At 38.7% G+C, this 22186-nt stretch overlaps 1 protein-coding gene and 1 long non-coding RNA gene across 11 annotated transcripts in view; one reads left to right on the plus strand and one right to left on the minus strand.

Moving 5' to 3' along the window:
* The window catches only part of Schip1 (Schwannomin interacting protein 1), an 18932-nt gene extending 4757 nt beyond the window's left edge, over window positions 1-14175 (minus strand). For 2 of the 9 annotated variants that reach the window (XM_076692994.1, XM_076692992.1), the window contains exons 1-9: window positions 12512-12627; window positions 12366-12434; window positions 9674-9990; window positions 8218-8498; window positions 7434-7943; window positions 6914-7309; window positions 5832-6357; window positions 5589-5686; window positions 524-635 (exon numbers count right to left, since the gene is read on the minus strand). In XM_076692994.1, the coding sequence (XP_076549109.1) occupies window positions 524-635; window positions 5589-5686; window positions 5832-6357; window positions 6914-7309; window positions 7434-7943; window positions 8218-8498; window positions 9674-9990; window positions 12366-12434; window positions 12512-12531 (2329 nt within the window). In that variant the 5' untranslated portion in view covers window positions 12532-12627. Of the gene's footprint in view, window positions 1-523; window positions 636-5588; window positions 5687-5831; window positions 6358-6913; window positions 7310-7433; window positions 7944-8217; window positions 8499-9673; window positions 9991-12365; window positions 12435-12511; window positions 12628-12660; window positions 12726-14032 lie in introns of those variants that run through there. The other 7 variants (XM_076692990.1, XM_076692988.1, XM_076692991.1 and 4 more) reach the window with 7 other exon arrangements.
* LOC117601067 (uncharacterized) lies at window positions 8483-14069 on the plus strand. 2 transcript variants are annotated; one of them, XR_013063625.1, is made up of 3 exons: window positions 8483-9187; window positions 10740-13778; window positions 13931-14069. It is a non-coding gene; the product is annotated as an uncharacterized LOC117601067 (long non-coding RNA). The 2 variants fall into 2 exon arrangements; XR_013063626.1 differs by having other exon boundaries at window positions 8483-8751; window positions 8834-13778.
* Window positions 14176-22186: the final 8011 nt, after the last annotated feature.

Consider the following 22186-nt stretch of genomic DNA (forward strand, 5'->3'; position numbering starts at 1 on the left):
ATGGTAGCAAGAAAAATTCAATAGAATTCATTATACACAAAAAATTTCAGTCTAATTTCCTCTTGAAATGTTTCTCTATATTCCATTGCATCATAATTTGCAATCACTATTCCAAACACATACCTACACTAGAAAATCCACTTTCACTCAACTAAAAAGCCTCCAATTACCAGTTTCTTTTATTATTTGATTTTTAATGACCTCTTAGCCCTCGGACGGCGGATCATGGTGAGAGCCACATTATTTTTATTTTCTAAATTTTACACTGTTCCTTTGAAAATAATTTTTCCAATATATGAAACTCTTTCGTTTTAAAATGATACATTTAACTTTAGCGAGTCACAACGATTCACTCAGGCTCCGCTGTTCAAGGGTTAAAGTAAATTTCACCGTCTCTACCTTCCGTCCAATCAATCACTGTATCGAAGCGATTGCCGGGCAAGTGTGCTTAAAAAAATGCGAGGCAAACATTTTTCGAGGGTAGAAAAGCCTGCAATGTGTTAAGGGTTGAAGTGATACCGACCGCTTTGAAGCCGCGACTGAAGGCTTGGCTTTCTTCCGCGTTCAGCGCGCAAGTCTTCGGCGTCTGGACCCATGGCCAACCTCCTCCGTATCTCTTCACGGTCGTTTCGCCGCTGTGAACAGGCAGACAGAGAAATCTGAAGTGTGATTACTCGTTACACTCGGGGGAGGAAACCCCCTCGATGCATTAATCCCCTACCCGTTCGCAAGTAAAAGCTACCTTTTCAAACTGTATCGGAATCGCAGTCGCGTGGGAGCGAAGGGCATTAATGAGATTGACAACATCTTTCTAATGTCACGTTTGCATAATGTGTCGCGAATTATTCGGTTAGCGAGTTTGATGTTAATTTAATGAGGCAGGAAATTAATTGTTACCGTTTTACGTTGATTTCTGTGGAAAGGGATATGGAATTAACTAAGTACTAGGTGTACAAATTAATGTGGCTTACGAGCCACCAGTTAGCCGGCTCTGGTTTAGGAGATAAATTTGAAACTTTATGAGATTTCATTTCTTTCATTATTTGACAAGTTGTTCTGGTCGTAAGAAATTTTCCTGGGAAAATAATTGGTAATTTTGTAGGATTTCCAGTAGTCGCACCTGAAGAGTTTCATCTGGATCTCCGCGTACAACTCTATCGAATCGCGTGACAAGATCTTCTCTTTCAAGTTCCTTCGATTCGTCGGATTTCTGGAACACCGCGATCGTTTCTTGTGGCTGTTCCTTGACGGGCTCTTTATCGTCCTCCTGATGCCCCAGAAATGAAAGCCAACTCGGTAATCGATGTGACACGCTCGATTACAGGCCAGTGATAAAAGTAACTTTCAGCTGTTCGAATAGCGACAGAGATTCGTATTTGAAGCGGGAACAGAAGGTGATAAAGTAATTTCTGGTGTATTCGAGTGATACTAGCACCTTTTTTCGGAAAAAGGAAAAAAAGATTTCTTCTAGAAAACCCTATTTTTTATAAGGTTTTAAAGAAAGAATTACGAAAAAATGTTGTTTCTTCGTCTTAAAATCCTTTAACAAAGATTGATAGAATGTTATAAAACAATTGTGTTTCCGACGTAAACTGAAAACAATTCGTCTGTGAAACTTCCAATATTCAATACATTCGATATTGAATGTCTTTGCCAACAAAATTCAGATTACCTGAGTCACTCGTGTGGAAAGAATTCAGTGGACCGAGAAGGTTAAGTTCAGCGTATTAAAAGCCTACATAGTCGAAACATTCTATTGTAATGTAGAAAAAGATATTCACTACCTTCCAATTTCAATGTGTTTTTAACATTTCAATTATCGCTCAAAACAACGATTCGCTTCCTCCCAAAGTATCAATTAATGTCTCAATTACTCTTGATAAGAAATTTGACAAAAAAAGAACAAGAATTCCAATGTTGCATAATTTAATTTAAAAATCGTCCATACACACCATGATGATCAAGTGATCAAGAAACAAAATCTCTGTCGCTAATCGTTCGCTAAAATGGCAAATATCGTTTGGAAATTCAAATCTTACGAGATCGAAGTCATCGTATGTGAATGTATAAAGGTCCGTCACGAATCGTGAGTCCTTTTTGTAATGTTTTCTCGCCTTGTTGCTGCTGCCCATGTTACTAAGATTCGCTCTAGTTATCTTGGGACTTTTATAATCTTAGTATTCCTTGTCTACTGTTTCAGAACATTTTCCCTTCGTCGCACTTGCACAATCTCACCAAAAGAAAGTCAACAAATAAATTGTTCAAGATGGATCGCTTATCCGAAACAGGAGGTAAAAGTGGACATGTTCGAGGAGCTGTTTAAGGGAATACCATGAGATGTTTCTTCACGCATGGCGAGACCTTTTAACGAGCTTCAAATCACACAATTCAGGAAAGAAAGTAGTTCGAGCAATTCCTGATCAAGAGATAGACGTTTTTATCAAGTGATTTCTTCGTCATGGTACAATGCATTGGAATAAAGGTATGGTTCACATGCGTGCACTGGCGTAATTAGACAGGGGCCAGAGTAGACCTGCCCCTTTCCACTCAAAATGAGGATTGGTCCCTTCATTATTCTAAAATTCTAAAATTCTAAAATTCCAGACTTTCAGAAATCCCAAATGCCTAAATTTCCAAATTCCAAGGGACGTGGTGAACCTCAGAAAAAATCTTAGTTACGCCGTTGCATGCGTGTATCTTTAATCGTATACTTTCTTCTTGTTTACCATATAATACCACGTTAAGAAGTTTTCAGACAAACCAGCTGTAACTAGAACCGCCTTTCTGTTCGTTACTTATTGTGTCTGGTAAATTAAGTTGAGAACAGGTATCTTAGGGTATTCATTGTTTATCGTGTCGTTAATTATAATGGAAGGCTTTCTGAAGTCTCCTTCGTTTCTGACAAATTTTTGACTGATATTTACACTAAATTCTGTGCTTTTAATGGAAATACACTCACTCTGATCCTCGACTTTACCTTTGAAAAATATAACAACCAAAGGAAATATGCGATTCTTCCAAATTATACTTTCCCAAGCTTCACTTGTAATGACACTAAATTACATACTAAAGAGTATGGATATTCGAGTTGTTATTCAAACTCCACTGTATCGCGCTGCAAATATCAATATCTCCTTTGACCCTGATAAATCAAACCGCAGGCGCTGACGAAATGCTCGTTGGCAAATAATGGATGCGGTTTGCAACCGGAAGAGGATAGGATTGCTGTGGATTACAGGTGAAGACAGTCCGCAATTGTATGCTGATCACTAAACGTGGTGACTTCTAGGGAATTTAATGCAACAAAGCTCTTTAGTTCTGATAGTAAAACCGCACATTTATTCTTTGGTTGTTATTATTATTTTATTAGTGATATTTATGACAGAAATTTAACGATCTATTCTAGTGTCCTGATACTTTCTCTCTACTTAGTGTCTCGATCAGAAATTTTCTTTGTAATCTAAAGAAAATTTCTTTGCTCCAATAGTAATTGTCTGTCCACTTTTCCTCCCAAAAATTCAAGTAATTAAGTATAATAAATCTTCTCAATACCGAAACCTTGTTGCTTCTAATAATCATCTGCCATTCTCCTCTCCTATCTCCTAATTAGTAGCTCCATTAATTAAAAGTTCGAGAATTATCGTTATTGATCATAGGATTTTGTATTCTATTCATTATAATGGATCCTGTTTTGAATAGCACTTCTATCACACTCTTTTTAATCACTTCACCAATTCACTATTAAAGATCTTCTTTGGTTGGGTGGAATAACGCAGAATTCCACTGAAAGTATTCACGTTTTCACCCAAGAGACTCGCACGAGAGGAGAACAACACGAGACTGGCTTGAAACGAGTCAAGTGAGCGGTGAACCGATCTTCCGGTAAGGTTTGTTCGAAGGAGGTGGTGGAACTATTAACCGTCTACAGAGGTTGTTCTAGTCTCAGATTTTCACAGTCCTCGGTGAAAGTGGTTGGCTTGTTTAACGCCCGAACGTCCACGATTATTCCTCTCAGAGACGAGAAAATTTGTCGATCTTGCCAATTATCTACCTGTTGATCTTGGACCCTCGAGGTCGTTGAGACTTCCTGATTTGAGTGCAAAATTTGCATATCGTGAACGGAAGAAATTCAGGAAATGAGAACAATTTAATCCTTTAGCACTTGCTTAGGTACACAAATTTGGATTTTTTAAGGCCAAATTTAGTTTGCCAACCTAATACAATGCTCAGGTATTCAATTCTTATTGATCAATCAATTTTTATTGATTGAGTGAAGCATTCAGTTTGAGAGATTAAGGTGCCATTTTGGTGCAACTAAGACTTCCTGATTTGAGTGCAAAATTTGCATATCGTGAACGGAAGAAATTCACGAAATTGCAACAAATTAATCCTTCAGCACTTGCTTAGGTACACAAATTTGGATTTTTTAAGGCCAAATTTAGTTTGCCAACCTAATACAATGCTCAGGTATTCAATTCTTATTGATCAATCAATTTTTATTGATTGAGTGAAGCATTCAGTTTGTGGGATTATGGTGCCATTTTGGTGCAACCAAAATATAAAATTAAGTTAAAATTATGGCTCTCTCCATGGTTCACCGCTCGAGAGCTAAAATATTCAATGACACTGATACGCGTACTATCATCATTTATTCTCCATTGTTATCGCTCATCATTAAATCCTATTCTAATCTTTACTGCCAAAATGTGTCACGCTCTATCTGACAGTCGTATTGATCGTTCTCCGTGTCGACATCCGTTTCCTGTTCCCCTATTTCCATACAATGGATACTGCACGCTGGCAAATATAGATCGTCTGTGGATTTAATGAGACTCTCGCTATCGGCAGTCGAAAATGGGGTCGTAAACCTTCTCGACCTTATTTTCTGCATCAATTATTCAGAAAACACTTGGCGCGTAACATCTCGTCGAAATTATTCCATGCGGAGATAAAAAATTCTCTCCGAGAAAAATCGGATTTTTCAGTCTTTTCAAACGATGGAGCGGTTTAGACGAGATTTTTAATTTTTCATTGAAGATTATTGTTATTGAGAAATCAACTTTTGGGGTTAATTGGATTAAAATTAGAACTTGAAGAAAAAAAAAATTGCTAGAGTAAGCTTCATTTTAATTTAAACATTCAAATTCTTTTTTTAACCCTTGAACAGCGGAGCCTGTTGAAGTTCCTATCTTTATTAACGCCCACCGCATCCTTTACAGCTTTATTTAAAGCAATGGAGTCAGGGTTTATCAGACATGCAACATTTATGATTACGAGTATATCTCGACCTTCGGCGAACACGATTCAATCTGGTCGCGTGAGCGTTCGTTCAGTTTTATCTATGCGTTTATCCATGAGAACTTCGGTCAGGTTAACGTGAAATCATCATTCATTCCTGTTTTCTGCAAATTCTCTAATTATCCAGCAGCAATATTTTTAGACATAGTAAATGGAAGGTTTATAAAAAGGCCCCTTGTCTCCTGAGGTTATAACTCCCCTTATACCCTCATTTAATCCAGCGGGGGTATAATAAAAATTTTGTTGACCCACAATCAGACAATAAATAATTGTACCACTGATCCACTTACCCGTCTTTCCTCTTCACGAGCAGCTCTCAAATGAGATTCTATTGCGTCCAGGTCGATCTTTGGCATTGCTGTTTCGATGTTGTACACGTCAAAACCACCTTCGAAATCAAACAGAAATAATTGGTTACACGAGATTCTTCTGCAAGTGTAAATAATAACCACTCAAGTTTTGTAATCACAGTATCAAAATAATTTCAAAGCGTACGAATGAATATCCCCATCGTTAGATCGGAAAATATATACCTGGTCCATTATCCATATCAGCTCTTCTCTTATCAGGACGTCTCTGGGTATTCGACGATCTCAACTGCTGTTGTTGCTGTTGTTGCTGTTGCCTTCTTTTCGCCTGGTTCCTTGCCATCTTCTCCTTCTTCCTGGTATCCGCACTGGAAGCCTCCGGGAGGTCACGATCCAACAATTTGTTCGTATCCTCGATGCTGTCTTTCATCATGTTCAGAGCGGCTCGTGAGGACGCGTGAACGGGATCGATAGCTTCCATGGCAACCACGTCAGGCACTGGTTGCACGTATTTCTCGAGATCGACCCCGATGTCCCGGCCGATACTCGACAACAAATCTATCTCCTCGAGTTTCGTGTAGGTGGGCTGCTCTTCTGGGTAACTGTCCGTGTCAGTGTTGCTTTCCGAGTCGTCGTCGGCCGAGCCGTTCGACGTGACCGTCTGACGGTTGCCTATTTTGGAACGGGTCTGGTGAGGCAATTCCTTTGCCTCGCGGATCAGGTCGATGTGCTCCACCACGATATCCTCTGCCTGGAAAAATGATGCACCTTAAGTCGCCTTATTCGTATTTCTAGATCAGAACTTTTGCAAGAAAATTTCAAAGACCGTCGCTTTTTTTTAAAACGAATATCATACAGGAAGAGTCCCAATTTCCATTTGTATGCCTAGGGTTCGATAAATTCTAGACGCGGCCCTGATCAGAGAAATTAGACTGCATTTATAAATCGTTCACATCTGTTGGCGAATCGAGGACGACCCGTATCTACGGTAACTGGTATTTAGTCACAAAGTGGAATCAAGATCGCGGCAAAGATTCAGGAAATTTATGATTAACGTCGACACTTACATATGCGACACGAGCGCAGCTAATTGTAAGTAACGTCGTTTCGGAACGAAGAACTCGGTGAATGCGATTTGTACGCGTGTGCAGTCATTAGTGTCCCGCACGTACACTCGGAAGCGTGACATCAACGATGTAAAATGAATTCTCGTTATTCTCGATTGCCAGTGCTTCAGAAATCATTTATACTCGCAGCTGACTAAGGAAAGGGTTAGGGGAAGTGAGATTTAGAATTTTGAAACCAACCTCGCCAACCTCGGCAACCTCGGCAACCTCGCCAATCTCGCTAGCCTTTCCGGAATCGGGTATGTCCTCTATCTCAGGAAACTGAGGAGTCTCCTTCACACTGGTCGACAATTCGACGATTTCAATTTCAACAGGTATCTCTCGTTCTTCTTTCTCTTCTAACTTTGCCGTTGACAATTTCGTGTTCTCCGCGATCGTGTCAGCCAGCGCTTCTTTAACACCGTCCAATACTGTCCACCACTGTACAATACCATCCACGGAGTGCTTCTCCAACACAGTCTGATGCGTTTCCGCTTCGACCACGTCGTTGACCACGTTCGATTTTGCCGAGAAGACCTTTCCTTCCGTCCTTGTGTCGTCAGCGCTTTCAACGTGATTTATGCTCTCAAGTGGATTCTAGAAACAAAATCAATTCCACGGACAATATTTTAATTTGACAAAATTCAAGGTATTAGACTGAAAATTTTATAAGAGACCAAAACTTTCTCTTCGAAGTTTAGTATAAAATTTTGAAACGAACCTCGTCGGTCTCGCTGGTCTTCCCAGAATCTGTTGTATCCTGTATCTCAGAAAACTGAAGGGTCTCCTTCACACTGGTGGTTATTTTGTCGATCTCGTTCCCAATGGGGATTTGCTGTTCTTGTTTCTGTTCCAACTTTGCAGCTAACAATTTCGTGCTCTTCTCCGCTATTGAGTCATCATCATCGTCGCACAATGTCCACCCTTGTACAACACCGTCTACCACTTGCTTTTCCCACCTCGTCTTACGTGTTTTTGCTTCTTTTACCTCCTCACTGGTCAACAGTTCGTTATTCTCAATTCCAACGTGAATTTTCTGTTCTTCTTCTTCCACTTCTAACTTCTCCGTTGACAATTTATCGCTGTTCTCCGCAATTGAGTCGGGAAGTGCTTCTTCATCGTCGCCTGTTTTCGCACATTTCTGTTTCCAGTACTCTTTCAATCTTGTCTCATGCGCTTTTTCTGATCTGACCTTTTCAAGTAACACTGCGGTGAACAGTTGTGATACAGTCTGGAAACAAAATTAATATCTTGATTTTTATTGAAACAGAGTTGATTGATTATTCACCCCATTAAACATATATTCGAAGAACTTTGGTTCTGAATGCTTCAATTCTAAATTACTCGATAAAACTTTCAACATCTTCGGCATGGCAGGGAACGTGTTAATATAACGAGTTAACTTGCCTTCTTTAACCAACAGGTTATTCCCCCGACAAGAAATCCGATCAGCGTAAAAGGCAAGTCAGAAACACTAGACAGAGAAGCAACGAAAATCCAATTACCGGTATTTTGTAGTCGTAGAAGCTCTTCTTCTCGTTCTTTTGCACGCAAAGGTAATTGATGGTGTCCTCGTCGTCGTTGTTGTTGTACTCGCACAGCCAGGGGTAATCTTGTTCGTCCTCTGTCAGATTTGTGTCGTATAGATGAGACGGTCGCAGGTGTTGAAAACCTAGATAGTTAGGGTTGACGATACCTCGCGAAGGCAGATTTCCTTCCTCGGACCAGTCGGACCACTCGGACGGTGTCAACTCGTGGGACGAGTCTTCGCGAGAGGAGTTACGCCCTGCGGAATTTCATGCCCGTTGCACATTGCCGGAATACTGAATAATCGGCCTGATGCAGCGGAGGCTACTGACTCATTGCAGTAGACCAGACACTCGACCAAGGGGATTTTAATTCAATCGTTTTATTCGAATACGCGCCAGTTAAACGTTTCTACGTCTACAGGATGATTCACTATTCGCGGTGATCATAACTCGAATAATTCTCTGGTGCTGATGAAAATTTATATTTCATTTTATATTCTATATAGGAAAGTATGTTTTAAGAGAAATTATATATTTAATTACACTAGTTTTACTAGAAATACCAGGTTTTTGTCTGTTATATTATTTCCAGGCATACTACTGTCGATTTTTATGAACATAAACATACGAAGAAGCAACGTGCTATAAACAGATACGCTGCTGGAGACTTTAATCGAGTGCACGTGTGCTTCAGGAATTTGTACTGGGAGGCCAGAGACTTTTCGCTACATCATTTTCCCTGGGGATGTTTAAGAGCAACGGTGCCCGGGACATCATTTTCTCGGAGAAGCCTGATTTGATCGCGAGCCTACACATGAATCCATGTATGTACCTGCATCATTAAACCATAAGTGTCATGGTTAATGTCAAGGGCGATGTCATTCTTAGAATGCTTCAGGGTCAGTCTTAAATATCGAAGTTCGTGATTTTTATGACAACAAAGAACGTAAGTGACTTATATTTTCCTTCCTAATTATGCATGAAACTGAATACATTAAAAATGAACAGATTCTTCTTTTTAATTCATTCCTAATTTGGAATATTTAAATTTGATAAGCAATGATTCATTTAATTTATATTAATTCTCGATTGACTCAGACTTTGCCGTTAAAGGGGTAATAAAATTTGTTCAAGTAAACGTTTACACACGAGTAATAAGGGCGTTCTACCCTCGGAGCGCCATTTTCCGTAAGGAAGCCTATCGTGTTCCGTATTGTACCCACATTTTCTATGTCTTCGTATGTTTGTTTTGACGAGTACTACATGCTTATCAAGTTGCTTGTTATTAAGACGTTGAATTAATATTGGACATGGTTATTATAAGAAAGACTATAGGGTGGGTTAAAATTCATCTATGCCAGTGATGCGAGTAAATGATAAAAAAAAGTCAGGATCGAAATTTGAAAGAATTAAAATTGAATCGCTCATTTACCTTCGTAATCGTCCAAGCTCTCGGCGGAACTGTTCTTCCGGATCCTCGGCACAGTCAGGTTGTTCAAGTTCTCGTTCTCGTTCTCGTTCTCGTTCTCATTTTCGTTCTTAGTCTCGTTCTCGTTCTCGTTCTCGTTCTCGTTCGAATTATCGATCTGCACGTTCTCGCGTGTGATCGCGAACGAGGACCAGGTAGTGGTGTCCTCGGCGACACGGAAGTCCTCGGTGTCGGCCAAGAGGAAATCGTTGGAGACGTCGTTGTTGTGATTTTCGATTTCCACGCTGATCGGCTGGTTCGGCTCGCTCCTACGAAGCTGACTGTGAGCGAGAGACAGAGGAATGAGTCCAAGTGGATCGATACGTTCCGTTAGCCGCGGCTCGTACGATCTATGGCGATGCAAATATAGGTAGCACACCTACGTAAGAACGTCTGCGAGGTGGCACGAGCTACTCTGCTCACCCACATGGACGCACTTTGCGAGGGCATTCTTTCTCGCTCGACTGCTTGAAATTCTCCAGCACGAGGCATTGATTCATTCAACATCGATGCAAAATATTCATGATGTTGTAGAAGAAACTTTTTCTACAATTTTTTTCCGAAAACCGCTCTGATACCGCGTTAGATATACATTTTTCTTCGAGTTTCATTTCTACTTCAGCAGAGGTACCATTGTCACCTCTGTTGACCCTTCATTCAAATTCGTGAGCATTTACATATTGAATTTGATCTCATTTCTAGTTTCGATCATTATTTCGGTGTTCTTCAGGTCTTTGTGCATTATTACGATTAAGTACCTTGTATAATTAAATAAAGTATACATAGTTACGTATCTACTTGACTTTTTTCAGGGAAAGGAATATTCAGTAATTATATGAATTACTTGTCTCTTGACATCTTTAATTAAACTACTATCCACTTGATATTTTTGGTATATTTTTTCATGACGTATAAGTGCTTCATTAGTAAAGTGGTATCGACAGTTGAAATTACAGATTTTTTTAAATCAAATGCAAACATCATGAATATTAAAAATTTATCATTCAAACTCGTTTCCGTTGAATTTAAGGATCGATCGAGAAGGAATGGACAGTGCGTTTATGTGCGTGGATGTGCGATTTCATCGATGGGATCGTTGATACTTTGTATGACGTGTATGAATCGGAACAACGTCAGCCAAGCAAAATTAAGCAAAATAAATTAAATTAAACACGTAAACAGGGATACCGAGTTTATTTATTCGGGTAAATTCGTTTTAAGTGTTTTAGTTTGTGCAAATTACATAAGCGTGTAAACTTGGTTTAACGAAAGTAAAACGCCATACAAAAACTTTCTAATAATTTCGTATAGTTGATCTCTAAAGGCAGGTATAATGGTAAAATCGAAAGAGGAATAAAAAAAAAAATCTTTGTACATCGCTAACGAGACATTTACGCGTAACAATGATTGTTTATTCAACAAAGTTGCGTTTTGATGGATAGGAGGGGCGGTAAAATCATTCATGCGACAATCACTTGTTGCGATCTGTTACCTGTACAGGTGTGTGTTGTTGTGAGTGCACTGTTTGATGCGTTCGATCAAGGGACAGGGTTAAGTATTTACAAACGGAGACATCGATAAACAAAATCTAGACGAGATATCGTATTTTGGTCAACATCATAAGAAGCACGTATACCTTGAATGCGTGAATGAACCAAAAAATAAAAAAAGGAAAAATAAAGGAAAATTAACACGAACTTTGAACTGTATCAATAAAGGGGGACCGTTTAGAGTCAACACTAACCTTATGGTTTTTCCTTTTCAGTTAAATGCCTTGGCATTGCTAATAATAAGGTACGGAATAAATATTCTACAATTTACACTAGATAAGTAACATTTAAAAGCTACTCGTTGCTAGATCTCAGTGAAACTACGTAATTGAACGTGAGCTAATTATACTAATTCTACAAAAGATTACACTCTCTTCATTGTCAATTTTGAGAGAGAAAATTCTACAACATCAAAGACTGAATGAACCTAATGGAATTATGAATTTCACATTCCCTTTTTTAGGGAATGTTTTTACAAAGGTTTATGGACCTTATTACATAATCTCTCAGAAATTATTTTTTGCCGGGATGATAAACTGTTGTTTTCACTCGGTATAACAAGAACCCTCAACACTAGCGCTACTTGCACTCTATTCGCTGTAAAATTGCTTCACTACGTGATATACAGAAAATAAAATATATTTAGCGATGTACCAATAGATAATTGTCTCAGAAATATGAAAATAAGAGGAGCAATTAATAAGCAGAATTACAAGTACATGATATCACGTTAATACTTCCTTATGCAAAAGCTGAAGCTTACACAGTACCACCTATTTGTTTTTTTTTTTTACAGAATATTATTAACATTACAATTTCATACGTATATTCTATTTTGCTTTCCATTGTATTATGTACACCGACACTGAATCGAAATTATAAATGAAAATCGTCTCCTCCAAAATAAAGGAACAGATAGATCACAACGAGGAGCTACATAAAATCACTGAAACGTGAGACGGTTATTCGCGAAAGCCACCCCAGCGCGAATCGTTAGTTAATTATCACACTAATGTTACAAAAAGCTCGAGGATGAACAAAAGCGACGTCGAAACGATTGAATTGGCTACAGGACAATAATACGAGAAAATCCTTAATGTACTTACTTGTTGTTCAGTCCTCCAGGATGCAGCGGCGCCGAGACGGCCTCCCTGATCCGCATATCGGATCCTCGTCTGAAAACAGTTCGAATAAAGTTTTATATCGCTCCCTGCAACTAGTAACACATGCACGCGCACGTTAACACACGAACCGCATAACTATGGTATTCATCGATCCTGCGGGATCATTTTTGCAGGCCGGCGAGAAAGTGAAAAATACACGCGTGTGTCGAATCGATCGTGCAAGCAAAGTTCCTCTACCTAACCGAACACGAACAGGGAAAAAGGGAATGGGACTCACCGACCGCCATGTTGAAGCCGTGCGCAAGGGTGCTCGCGTTTCCCGTGGTTTATCGATTTGCAACCAACACCCTCGTTTCGTTCTCCTACCTTCACTCACCCTCGCTCATTTACCTTCTCCTTTTCTCCTAACCCCTATCCCAACTTTCCTTCCCTTTCTCCCACCATGTGCAACGTACAGTCGCGTGGAACTTAGGCTTCTCGTCCTTAGGTAATCTGGACTTAGGGTACCTTCGACTCGCACCGATCGAAAAATACATTTTTAGGATTTTACTTTGGAATCGAACGAATTTTTTTTGTATTTATTTATGGAGGGACGTGTGGTATTATGGTCTTCTTCATAATTGCCTCCCCCCCGCTCCTTCGGTGATTTTTAGATTATAATAAAGATATCTCGTAGTCAGATGGATCGAAGTTTTATTTCTCTGGGGAAGCCAGATTTGATCACGAGTGTATAAATATTATTGCCAACTAGCGATACATAATACATATATGATATCAGATTTTGTGGCGCCATCGGATCTTACTGTCCATGATATATCTTTCAACTCATCCGAGGTCGAAAGCAATAAATTTTGTTCTTGTGTTAAGTGTCGTGACATACATACGGATATTTGCTACCATTTATCTGCGTATTACACTTTACGTCCTGTACAAGATTAATGGCTGTGAAAATCGTTGTCGAACATCATGAATATTCATATATGATTTGAATTATACAGAGTGTTCGACTGGTTTGCGTAAAAATACTAGTGTATTCTGCGACTACAAATCAGATTAACCCTTTTACTACAACAGCATTAATACCAACATGTGGGTATAATAATGGAGAAATAATGATTAATTGATAGACCACGTATGTGAAGGTACTCCAGCAGGAATAATTTATTATATTTCAATACAACTGTTTACGAAATTTCTCTGTAAAGAATTAATTCTATAAATAGGTCTTTAGGACGTCATTCTAACTAAGTGGTTTTATTTTCAGGTCCTTGGCGACTACCCAGAGGGACCATGTCTTGAGGCGGCTCTCCTAGTACCAGAGATGTGTTTTTACTGAATACAGTAGGCTACCAGTGATCCACGTGGCATCGAACGGGTTAACATAAAAATATACCGGTATGTACAACTTCTGGTAAAAGTAATCGCAACAAGAAAAATTAATTTAGCACAAGTGGTTTTGAAATTTGGATTAGCCCGCGTTACCGAAACGGAAGTGGCCGTACGAAAACGCGTCGTTCGTTAACTTTGCGTCACGTTATGCATTTCAGCTCCCCCATGATGTCTACGCCTCTGCGCACATACTATGGTGACCCATTCCACGAGCTTATAAACGAAAGAATCACGTCACCCCTTATCTTCTATTTACTCACTTTCTCGTTTCGTATGCAGCTGCTGACAGTTTTCGGCCGACAAAGCCGAACTTATTGAAATCTTACGAAGCCTCCGACGATCGCTGTCCTCGCATTCCACGAGATGCACCAACGTGAAGAGATAAATAGGCGGAAAACACACTGTGAAGGTTGTATATCTTCGATGTGGAATTCTAAACCGATTTTTGTTCCTTTTCAGTTGGCAAGATCGCAAGAAAGATGTTTTGGATGCACGCGCGAGTAACGGGAGGAGACTGCGAGAAATGGTGTCGGTGTTCGATCTCTCTTCTACTGAACCCTCGAGTAAAGGGTGGTGCATGCGCGTTGACGAGCGTCGGGGTTACTGACGTCACTGCTTAGGGTGAGAGTTTTGTTTTTCTGAGTGGCTCGATATTGAAACACTAGTCTTCTTCTTCGTCGTCTTATCTTTTGTCAATCTGAACTGTCAGAAGGATTTTTATTTTCTAATCGATAGCGGATGATATATACTTCGAAAAATAGGTTTCTTTCAGAGCTGGATAAAATTAAGGGAAAAATATATATATATATAAGGGTCCCTTCAATACATTGCCATTTTCTCCAGAGATGCCTACTGAGAACTATCAGTATCCCTGGAGAAGCCTAATTTAATCGTGAGCATAGGTAGATAATTTCTGCAGTATAGAGTATAGCAGGTAATACGGTTCGTATAGAGTATAAATTAACCGCCTCGCGCTGAAGCGCGTCAGTCTGTCTTTGGACATTGTACAGATAGGTTGTTGTACGCCTGTTTTCGATGGTAGCGCCGTCTATACAAAAGAGGCTCAAACTATTCGATGACTTACTGACTTATCGGTAAGGAACTAATAGGTCGATTATTTACTGACTATCTGCGGTCAGTAATCCGTTCAGTAGTTTGCGCCGTTTCTGTACTGATGGCGCTTCTGTCAAAAAGTACGCGCTTCAGCGCGAAACGCTTGATTTATAGTAGAATTATTAGTAGAATGAGATAATTAGTGAAATATAAACTAGAGTATAGAATCGTTCTTTATCTCAACAAAAATGAATATACATTTCCAAAGCACCTTAATAATTTCTATAATTAAAAATTACAATATCTAATAATAAGAATCTAGGTTTGATAGTTCTATTGTTAAACATTCGCTGTCAATAAGCCAGTCAATTGATTCAACGTTGTTCGAAAAAAAAGAAAACAGTGTTGTTCCGCTGATTAGATTTCTACAGTGAAATAGGATTTAATGCGACGTGGCCGTGTTTTTAATTGGTCTGGCTTAATTAAGCCACTCGTGCGAGACTGTTGCGAGTCTCAGTCGTCTCCAAGAAAATTCTAATTGCTGAAAGAAAGCTGTTTCTTCTCCTTTTCTTTATTATTACTCTACTGCTTTTCTGCGTTTCCACGTGCATTTTCTTCTTACTCTTCAGCTTTTCTCGAGTTAATAAAAATTTCTTGAACCGTTTCTACTTTTCTAATTTCTTCTGTTCGATACAATATCAATATCTTCTTATTTTCTTTAATTTGTCGCAAGGAAAACGGACTAATTAAAGCAATCCATTCGTTTTCTCATTTCATAAGTTTTTATTTCTAACCCAATGAATTAATCGGTCGTTAACGAAGCGACCTGTTCGTATCGGAGTCCCTGATATTATTCTCTGAGAAGCGTTTTTGAGCGGATTGTACGCGCGTGTGACGCGTTGCGATGTCGACTTTGTGACCGACATGCAAATTCGTGCTAAATGGATCTTTCTGGGAAGTTAGGGGAACACGCGTGTCCTGTGTAATGCACGAACAGCAAACATGATTTATCATGACATTGGGAAACGAGATTTCGTGACGAGGAACACCTGATGGAAAGGTTCATGAACTCGTTGAAATCCGGTCAATTTTCAGCAGTATGTGAAACGTGTCTAATTAGTCTAATTAGGAGACAACATCTTTGTAAAATTGTAAGAGAACGGAATCGTTGAAACTGCAAATTCGGATGCATATCTCATAATTGCCAATCGATTCAGACCACGACGGGCATCGAACGCGGCAAATTGATAACCGAATGCAAATCAATTTAATTGCGTTCACGGGAGGACAACCAGTATCTGGAGTCTGGAGGAAGCGTGGTCACTCTGAATACCTCAGGAGTTGTGATCGCGATTCGGTATTCAATATCTAATAGTTATCATTACGATTCGTGAATCTTGCTAATTTTTCATCATTACTCCCGGCATAAATTAAAAACTCCACAAAGTTCACCTCGATAAACGGTAAAAAATTTCCAAAGAAACACCAAACGATTGTAGCAATTAAATGAGATTGAAATTAATGTTTAACCAAAACTTTGCAATTTTCGTTAACTTTATGAAATTAATTATCGAAGAAACTTTCGGTCGGACGTGGCAGGTATTGTGAAATTCAGCAACGACTGACCCGTGCAAAATGAAAGGAGTAATTATTAATTTTAATGAAATTTCGCTTGCAAAATATGGATTAATAGCGGTTAAAAGTTCTTGTTTATCCTGACCGAAACAGGACTTTCGAGATTATGACATCAAAGACGTTTACTTCAAAACACCAGAGTATATAATTATTTCATGCTGCGGAACGAACAATTTCATTAAATTTACACTCGGGAAATATTTAATTAAATTGATACGATGTAATAAAGAATTCATTACAAAACATACACAACAATATTGACCTAAAGTTAAATGTATAACTTTCAAACGAAAGAGTTTCATATATTGGAGGAATAAGTTTTAAAGGAACTTGAAATGAAACGTTTATCACTTCATAATTTTTCTGATACAAAATTCGCAATATTCACATGACTATCTAATATATCTTCAAAGTTTTATTCCACGGACATGTACGTCCCATTTCCGTCATTATTCTCTATGTTTTAATCAGCCTTCGTTTACACGTTATGCCTCTTGAAACCATCAAAAGACTGAGATTCCATCTCATCATCGTCCAATAAAGTCAAAGGATTTTCGAAAGCATTGAAAAGCTCAAGTGTAGGTAGCACTCGTTATCATTGAAGTGTTCTCAATCGTCATCCAATTATACGTAAAAACACGAGTCTAGCTAATTGGAGCCGATCCTACGGCAACCAACAAATTACAAACTAAAGGTGTAACATCGTTTCAAGCAGCCGCAAGTCCGAAACGACATGATCGAGCGTACACGCGGGCAAATGCAAATACACGTTCGTTAGGAAGCACGTGATGTTTGAGTTGCGAACGATCGTTATCAGAAACTAGGAAAACGTGCTTCAACAACGTTTCAAGATCGGTGATCGCAAGTTTGCGGAACTTTCGGTGCAGTGAGACGAGTCGCGAGAAAATTTGTATAAACGCGACACCGACGAACGTGTGCAGGCTGTTCTTAACGGGCAATTTAACAAGACGGGGAGGTACTTCAATCTTCGCACGAGAGTCATAAAGTTTGCCGGAAACCGCTATTGGAACTCTAATGGGAGCCGAAAGATGTTCACCGATGTGTATACACGGGCTCAACGTCTCGTTTCGTTGAAATGCTTTAATAGCAACCGTCTTGCTCGCTTTTCGTTCATATTAAATATTTAATCTGCTTCTGGATGTATCGTTTCAAAGAAGCAGTTTATTTAGTTTCGCTTATCTCTTATGTAAAATTTCGAAAACGGAGCAAAATTGTATAAAAATTGGAGCTCTCTTCATGGGCTGCCGTCCGAGGGTTAATTATTAACTGGATGTACAGTATGTCCCTTCTCCAGGGTAAATGGTGACGACTCCTGCTTCCGTCCTTTACCATATCTAGGTTTGTGGGACCACTTCTTGCGTATAAACGTTTACGTACTGTTCATTAAGTTAAATTAGTTAAATTAAATTTCATTGAAATCCACTCATCCACCCTATTACTATATTCGCTGCTTCAAAAAATGCAATTCCTCATTCTTCAGTGCATTCTATACGTCTGAAAGAATTTTCATTCGAAAATATCTTATGATTCTTCTTGCTTCCATTGTGGGAACACATATACCTCTTACCACGATTTAGCATATACATAAATAAGAATTGCCTATGAATAGGGAACATTTGAAGAACAGCGTCGTCAGAAATACACCGATGGACGGTATCCATGTTTACAATAGGGGAGAGAAAGGGATAAAAGAAGCGTTCGGTTGCAATATACTCGGCTCTCGATATGCGCATGTATCTCATTTTGATCGCCAGATTTCGGGTACGTCTTGCATCGTCAGCGAAAGAGGGTCGATGTCAATGGCGAGGTAGATAAAGCAACTGTCGAGCATTCTCCAACGAATGGAGGTGAAGAGTCGTTCGATACGCGTCTTTGTCCCGTTCTCTCATTCGTGACAAATTGTCTCGCCTAAAGAAAGCTTCGTGCCAGTTACGACACTTGCGAAGTTACTTTGTAATTAACACGAAGCTCGAGTTAATCGGATTTAGAACAAACCTTAACGTCACGTGGGAGGCAGTTCATGATTGATGAGGAGGGTTGAAAATGGACAAAAGTTTAATACCATCTTTCTTAAAAAGAAACTTTTCTGGTCTTTGTGCTTTATTCTTGAATGAAGAAATGACCACAAATGGTACATCCATTCTACTTAAATCCTTTGTGATATAATAATTTGACCTCAGCAGTGCCAGATCAAGGGAAGGTCTAAGGGAGGCTACTGATGATAAATGATGATAAATGAATGATAAATAATGCTTCATACCGGTGATGTAATGGATGTTCATGACGATTTAACGATTATTAAAAGGGTTAATATGCTTCTGTTTGTTGGTTAACTTTTCAATGCGAATACCGTGCTGAATATAATTAAGTTATCAGTACATTGTTCTACAGACATGGAAAATCCATGTTTGAAAGCAAACGCGTTCCGTTCGAAAAGGGCCTTTGTGCATACGTCATGTCAGTTGCGGTTTCGTGACAGATTATGATGCGGTCTCTGGGTGCATTCAGCTGGAGCCGCATTGACAGGGAATAACATGCGGATGAAACGATCGTGTCACCATGAATCCATTGCGATTAAACGTCGGTTGAGATAGAAACAACCTCGAACGATCTTACTCTAATGAATTAATTAAAAATTTTTCAAACTCGTCTTGGTCCCTTCTTCTCAGTAACTTTCTTCTTGGTGAAACTTTTTTAATAGGGGCGCAATTCGTCTACGGGAGTTTAAATTGAATTTAGTCGGTTATTTGGTTGAGAAAAGGGAACACGCTGGTGGAACTGAAGCGTGAGAAGACGACGAGACATTTTTCTGGGATTGTTTCGAAACGGTCGCTACATAGCCACCAAGACAAAGATGAATCGTGCAGAAATTTGTTTTCACTGGCGATTTTGTCTCTGGTAGTTGTTCGCAGAATTGTTTTTCTAGGTAAATAATTCCTTTGTTCCATTACGTTGTGGACTTCTTGAAGATTAACTAGTAATCAGCTTTTGTTAGAGGAACTCTTGAAAATTGTTTGGATACAGGGTTTCTTCTTTTTTAATCTTCTTGTTGTCCTTTAGTTCTGTTGTCTTTTATTCGATGAAGGATACAAAAATACAAAAATATCTATTTATTTAATATTGTTTTAGTAACAATTTTCAATATACACATTTCAAAAATGTCATTTCACTGAACATGCATTATTATCTATAATGATTTGCTAATTCTCCTGCGTTATACGCTCTCATAATTATTTCAAGTATCGTATAATAATTTTCAAATATGCGAGGGGGTAAATACTTTAGCTCCTGATATCGCATCATCCATTAATTAAAAAATTTATTCGCTAAAATAACTTCCGAACGAAAGTTTGCATAATTTATCGATTCAGATAATTAATGGAGAAGTATATTTAGTTTATCCACATTCATACGCTATGCTTGTCATTCAAATCGATGGTGTTAACTTAATTTATTGCGACAAATGCCTTTTAACCCGCTTTCGCTTCACGCTGGTATGGGTCAGCAAAGTATAGGAACGACACGCAGTTAAACGTCGATAATCCGTATGTCGATTAACGGAGATGCCAATTATCTGAATACTAGTTACTTGAATGATCGATTATCGGAGAAAGGAACGAATCAAGTGTATTATGTATTATGTACAATGCTACAGCTCTACAAAACGTACTTTAAATGTTACCGCGTAAATGGTATTGCCTCCTCTTGAAATAAGTTGTATATTCGACTTCATTATTCCATGAATATCGTTTATTAATACGGTTTAAGTGCTTCTTATTTAATTAAATTAAATTTGTAGCACTAATTATAAAAATTATCTATTCGTTGAAAAGGAATAAAGGTATTTGTAATGGAACTGATACCGTGAAACAAAGTGATTGTTATTAATTTATTCATTTACCAGAATTCCCTGGTGAAAGGTACATATGAAAATTTCATAGCTTTCGTTTCGATCGATCGCAGAAATACACAACGTCAGCGACTTTTTAAATATTCATCGACGCATGTGATAAAATATTCGTATCGACAGCATGGAAAATATCTTGATTTACAAGAGAGAACTTCCAAAATGTTTCAACTGAACGTAGAAATATTTCAGTAGGTGATTAACCTACGAAAAGGTGGTTGCTGGGTTAATCGTGGCTCAGAACTACAAAATAGTTCGACTAAAATTAGAGAATTCAGATATTTAGAATTTCACTGAGAATAAAAAAAAAACCATATTCTCACCTTCTCCTCTAGAGAAAAACGGTACAAATTTGTAAAACGACTTAATATTATATTTTCCCATCCATTACTTATGTGTATTTACGTTTATCAAATCGTGTCATCATCGAGAAGTTCACGCTACCACATTTTTATCTAAATCCTTATTCAGCCTATTTTTGCCATCGAGCATACATATGATTCACACCCTTAGTTATACAGTAGGCTTTCGTTATATTGTCACGCGAGTGATTTGGCCTTCACACGTATTTTTCAGCATACTACCGTCGTTCTTTCACCATCATAATTCATGAAAATCATACACTTCTGTCTCCCCTATGTCCTTTCGAATAGAGTTTGGAAGCTTGACAAATTTTTCCGCCCCTACAGGCTCGTCCGCGGCAATATAACGAGAGTCTATTGTACTTCCTCTACTGTACAATACTCGAAATAAAAAGGAGAGCCTTGAAAAGCATCTTATAAATTTGCAGAAAATAAGGGGCAACATAAAGTCTGAAAAGAAAGCGTTGAAAAGGAATAGGTAGTGTGGATCACAGTCTCTTTAGGTAGACTGAAGATTTCCTTCTCTGGCAGCCGCTTCTCTTTATTACGAGCAAGGAGAAACGTGGCAATTTCGCACGACACGAACAAAGACGTACGGTTTGCGTGTTCCTTCTTCGTAAAAGAAAGGAGAATATAGTGGCTGTGTCCCAACGATAGTCGTTCGTCGCCCAGTTGTTGAAAAGCTTACTTGAAAAGTCCCGCTGGCCGTGTCTCGCAAGCCACTTTACTTCAGTTGCTCGATTTTTTCATGAACCATTTCATGGAAACGTTGACAACGTCGGTAACAGAAGGCAGAGGATATCGTTTAAAAACAGAAACCAGTGTCGAAGCATTTTATTAAATTGTTTATTATTTGAAATACAGGATACAAAATGTGTCGTTTAAACGTGGAAAATAACACTGAATACAATTGTAAAATCGTTCGATTATCATAGAGAAGAATCGCGCGTGCGGAAAGCGTTCGTGCAGCTGCCTCTTGAAATTGAAGGACAATTATGAAACTCGAACATTTTTCATTTTATTGAGAAAAAAAAAAAATGGAGAGTCTCGCGAAGCGTCGATTGGTTGCAGAAAGTTGAACGAGTCGTTAAAAAAAAAGAAAAAAATTGTACTCGAAAGTGCAACTACTTACTTTTGAAGCGTTTTCTCTGAAGCTTTGCTTGTCGAGTTTCAGACTGCGTAAAAGCAAACGAACGAAACAAAGAGTAAGAGAATGAAATATTGTTTCGAGGAAAAACTGGCTAATAAGCATTCGCTTACGAACTTTTAATAAGCTGGTATCGCTGTTTAAGCGTTTTCCTGTTACGTAACCAAGGAAAGCTCGACGAGCAAATGAATCTTGTTTTTGTTCGCCAATCAATTTACGATCCTCTGTGCACTTTAAACAGCTTAGAGAACAAATTAAACGGGATTGAAGTTGTTGGTCTCGCGAGTCT

The sequence above is a fragment of the Osmia lignaria genome, chromosome 16 (genome assembly GCF_051020975.1).
Source record: "Osmia lignaria lignaria isolate PbOS001 chromosome 16, iyOsmLign1, whole genome shotgun sequence".
Lineage (NCBI taxonomy): Eukaryota > Metazoa > Arthropoda > Insecta > Hymenoptera > Megachilidae > Osmia > Osmia lignaria.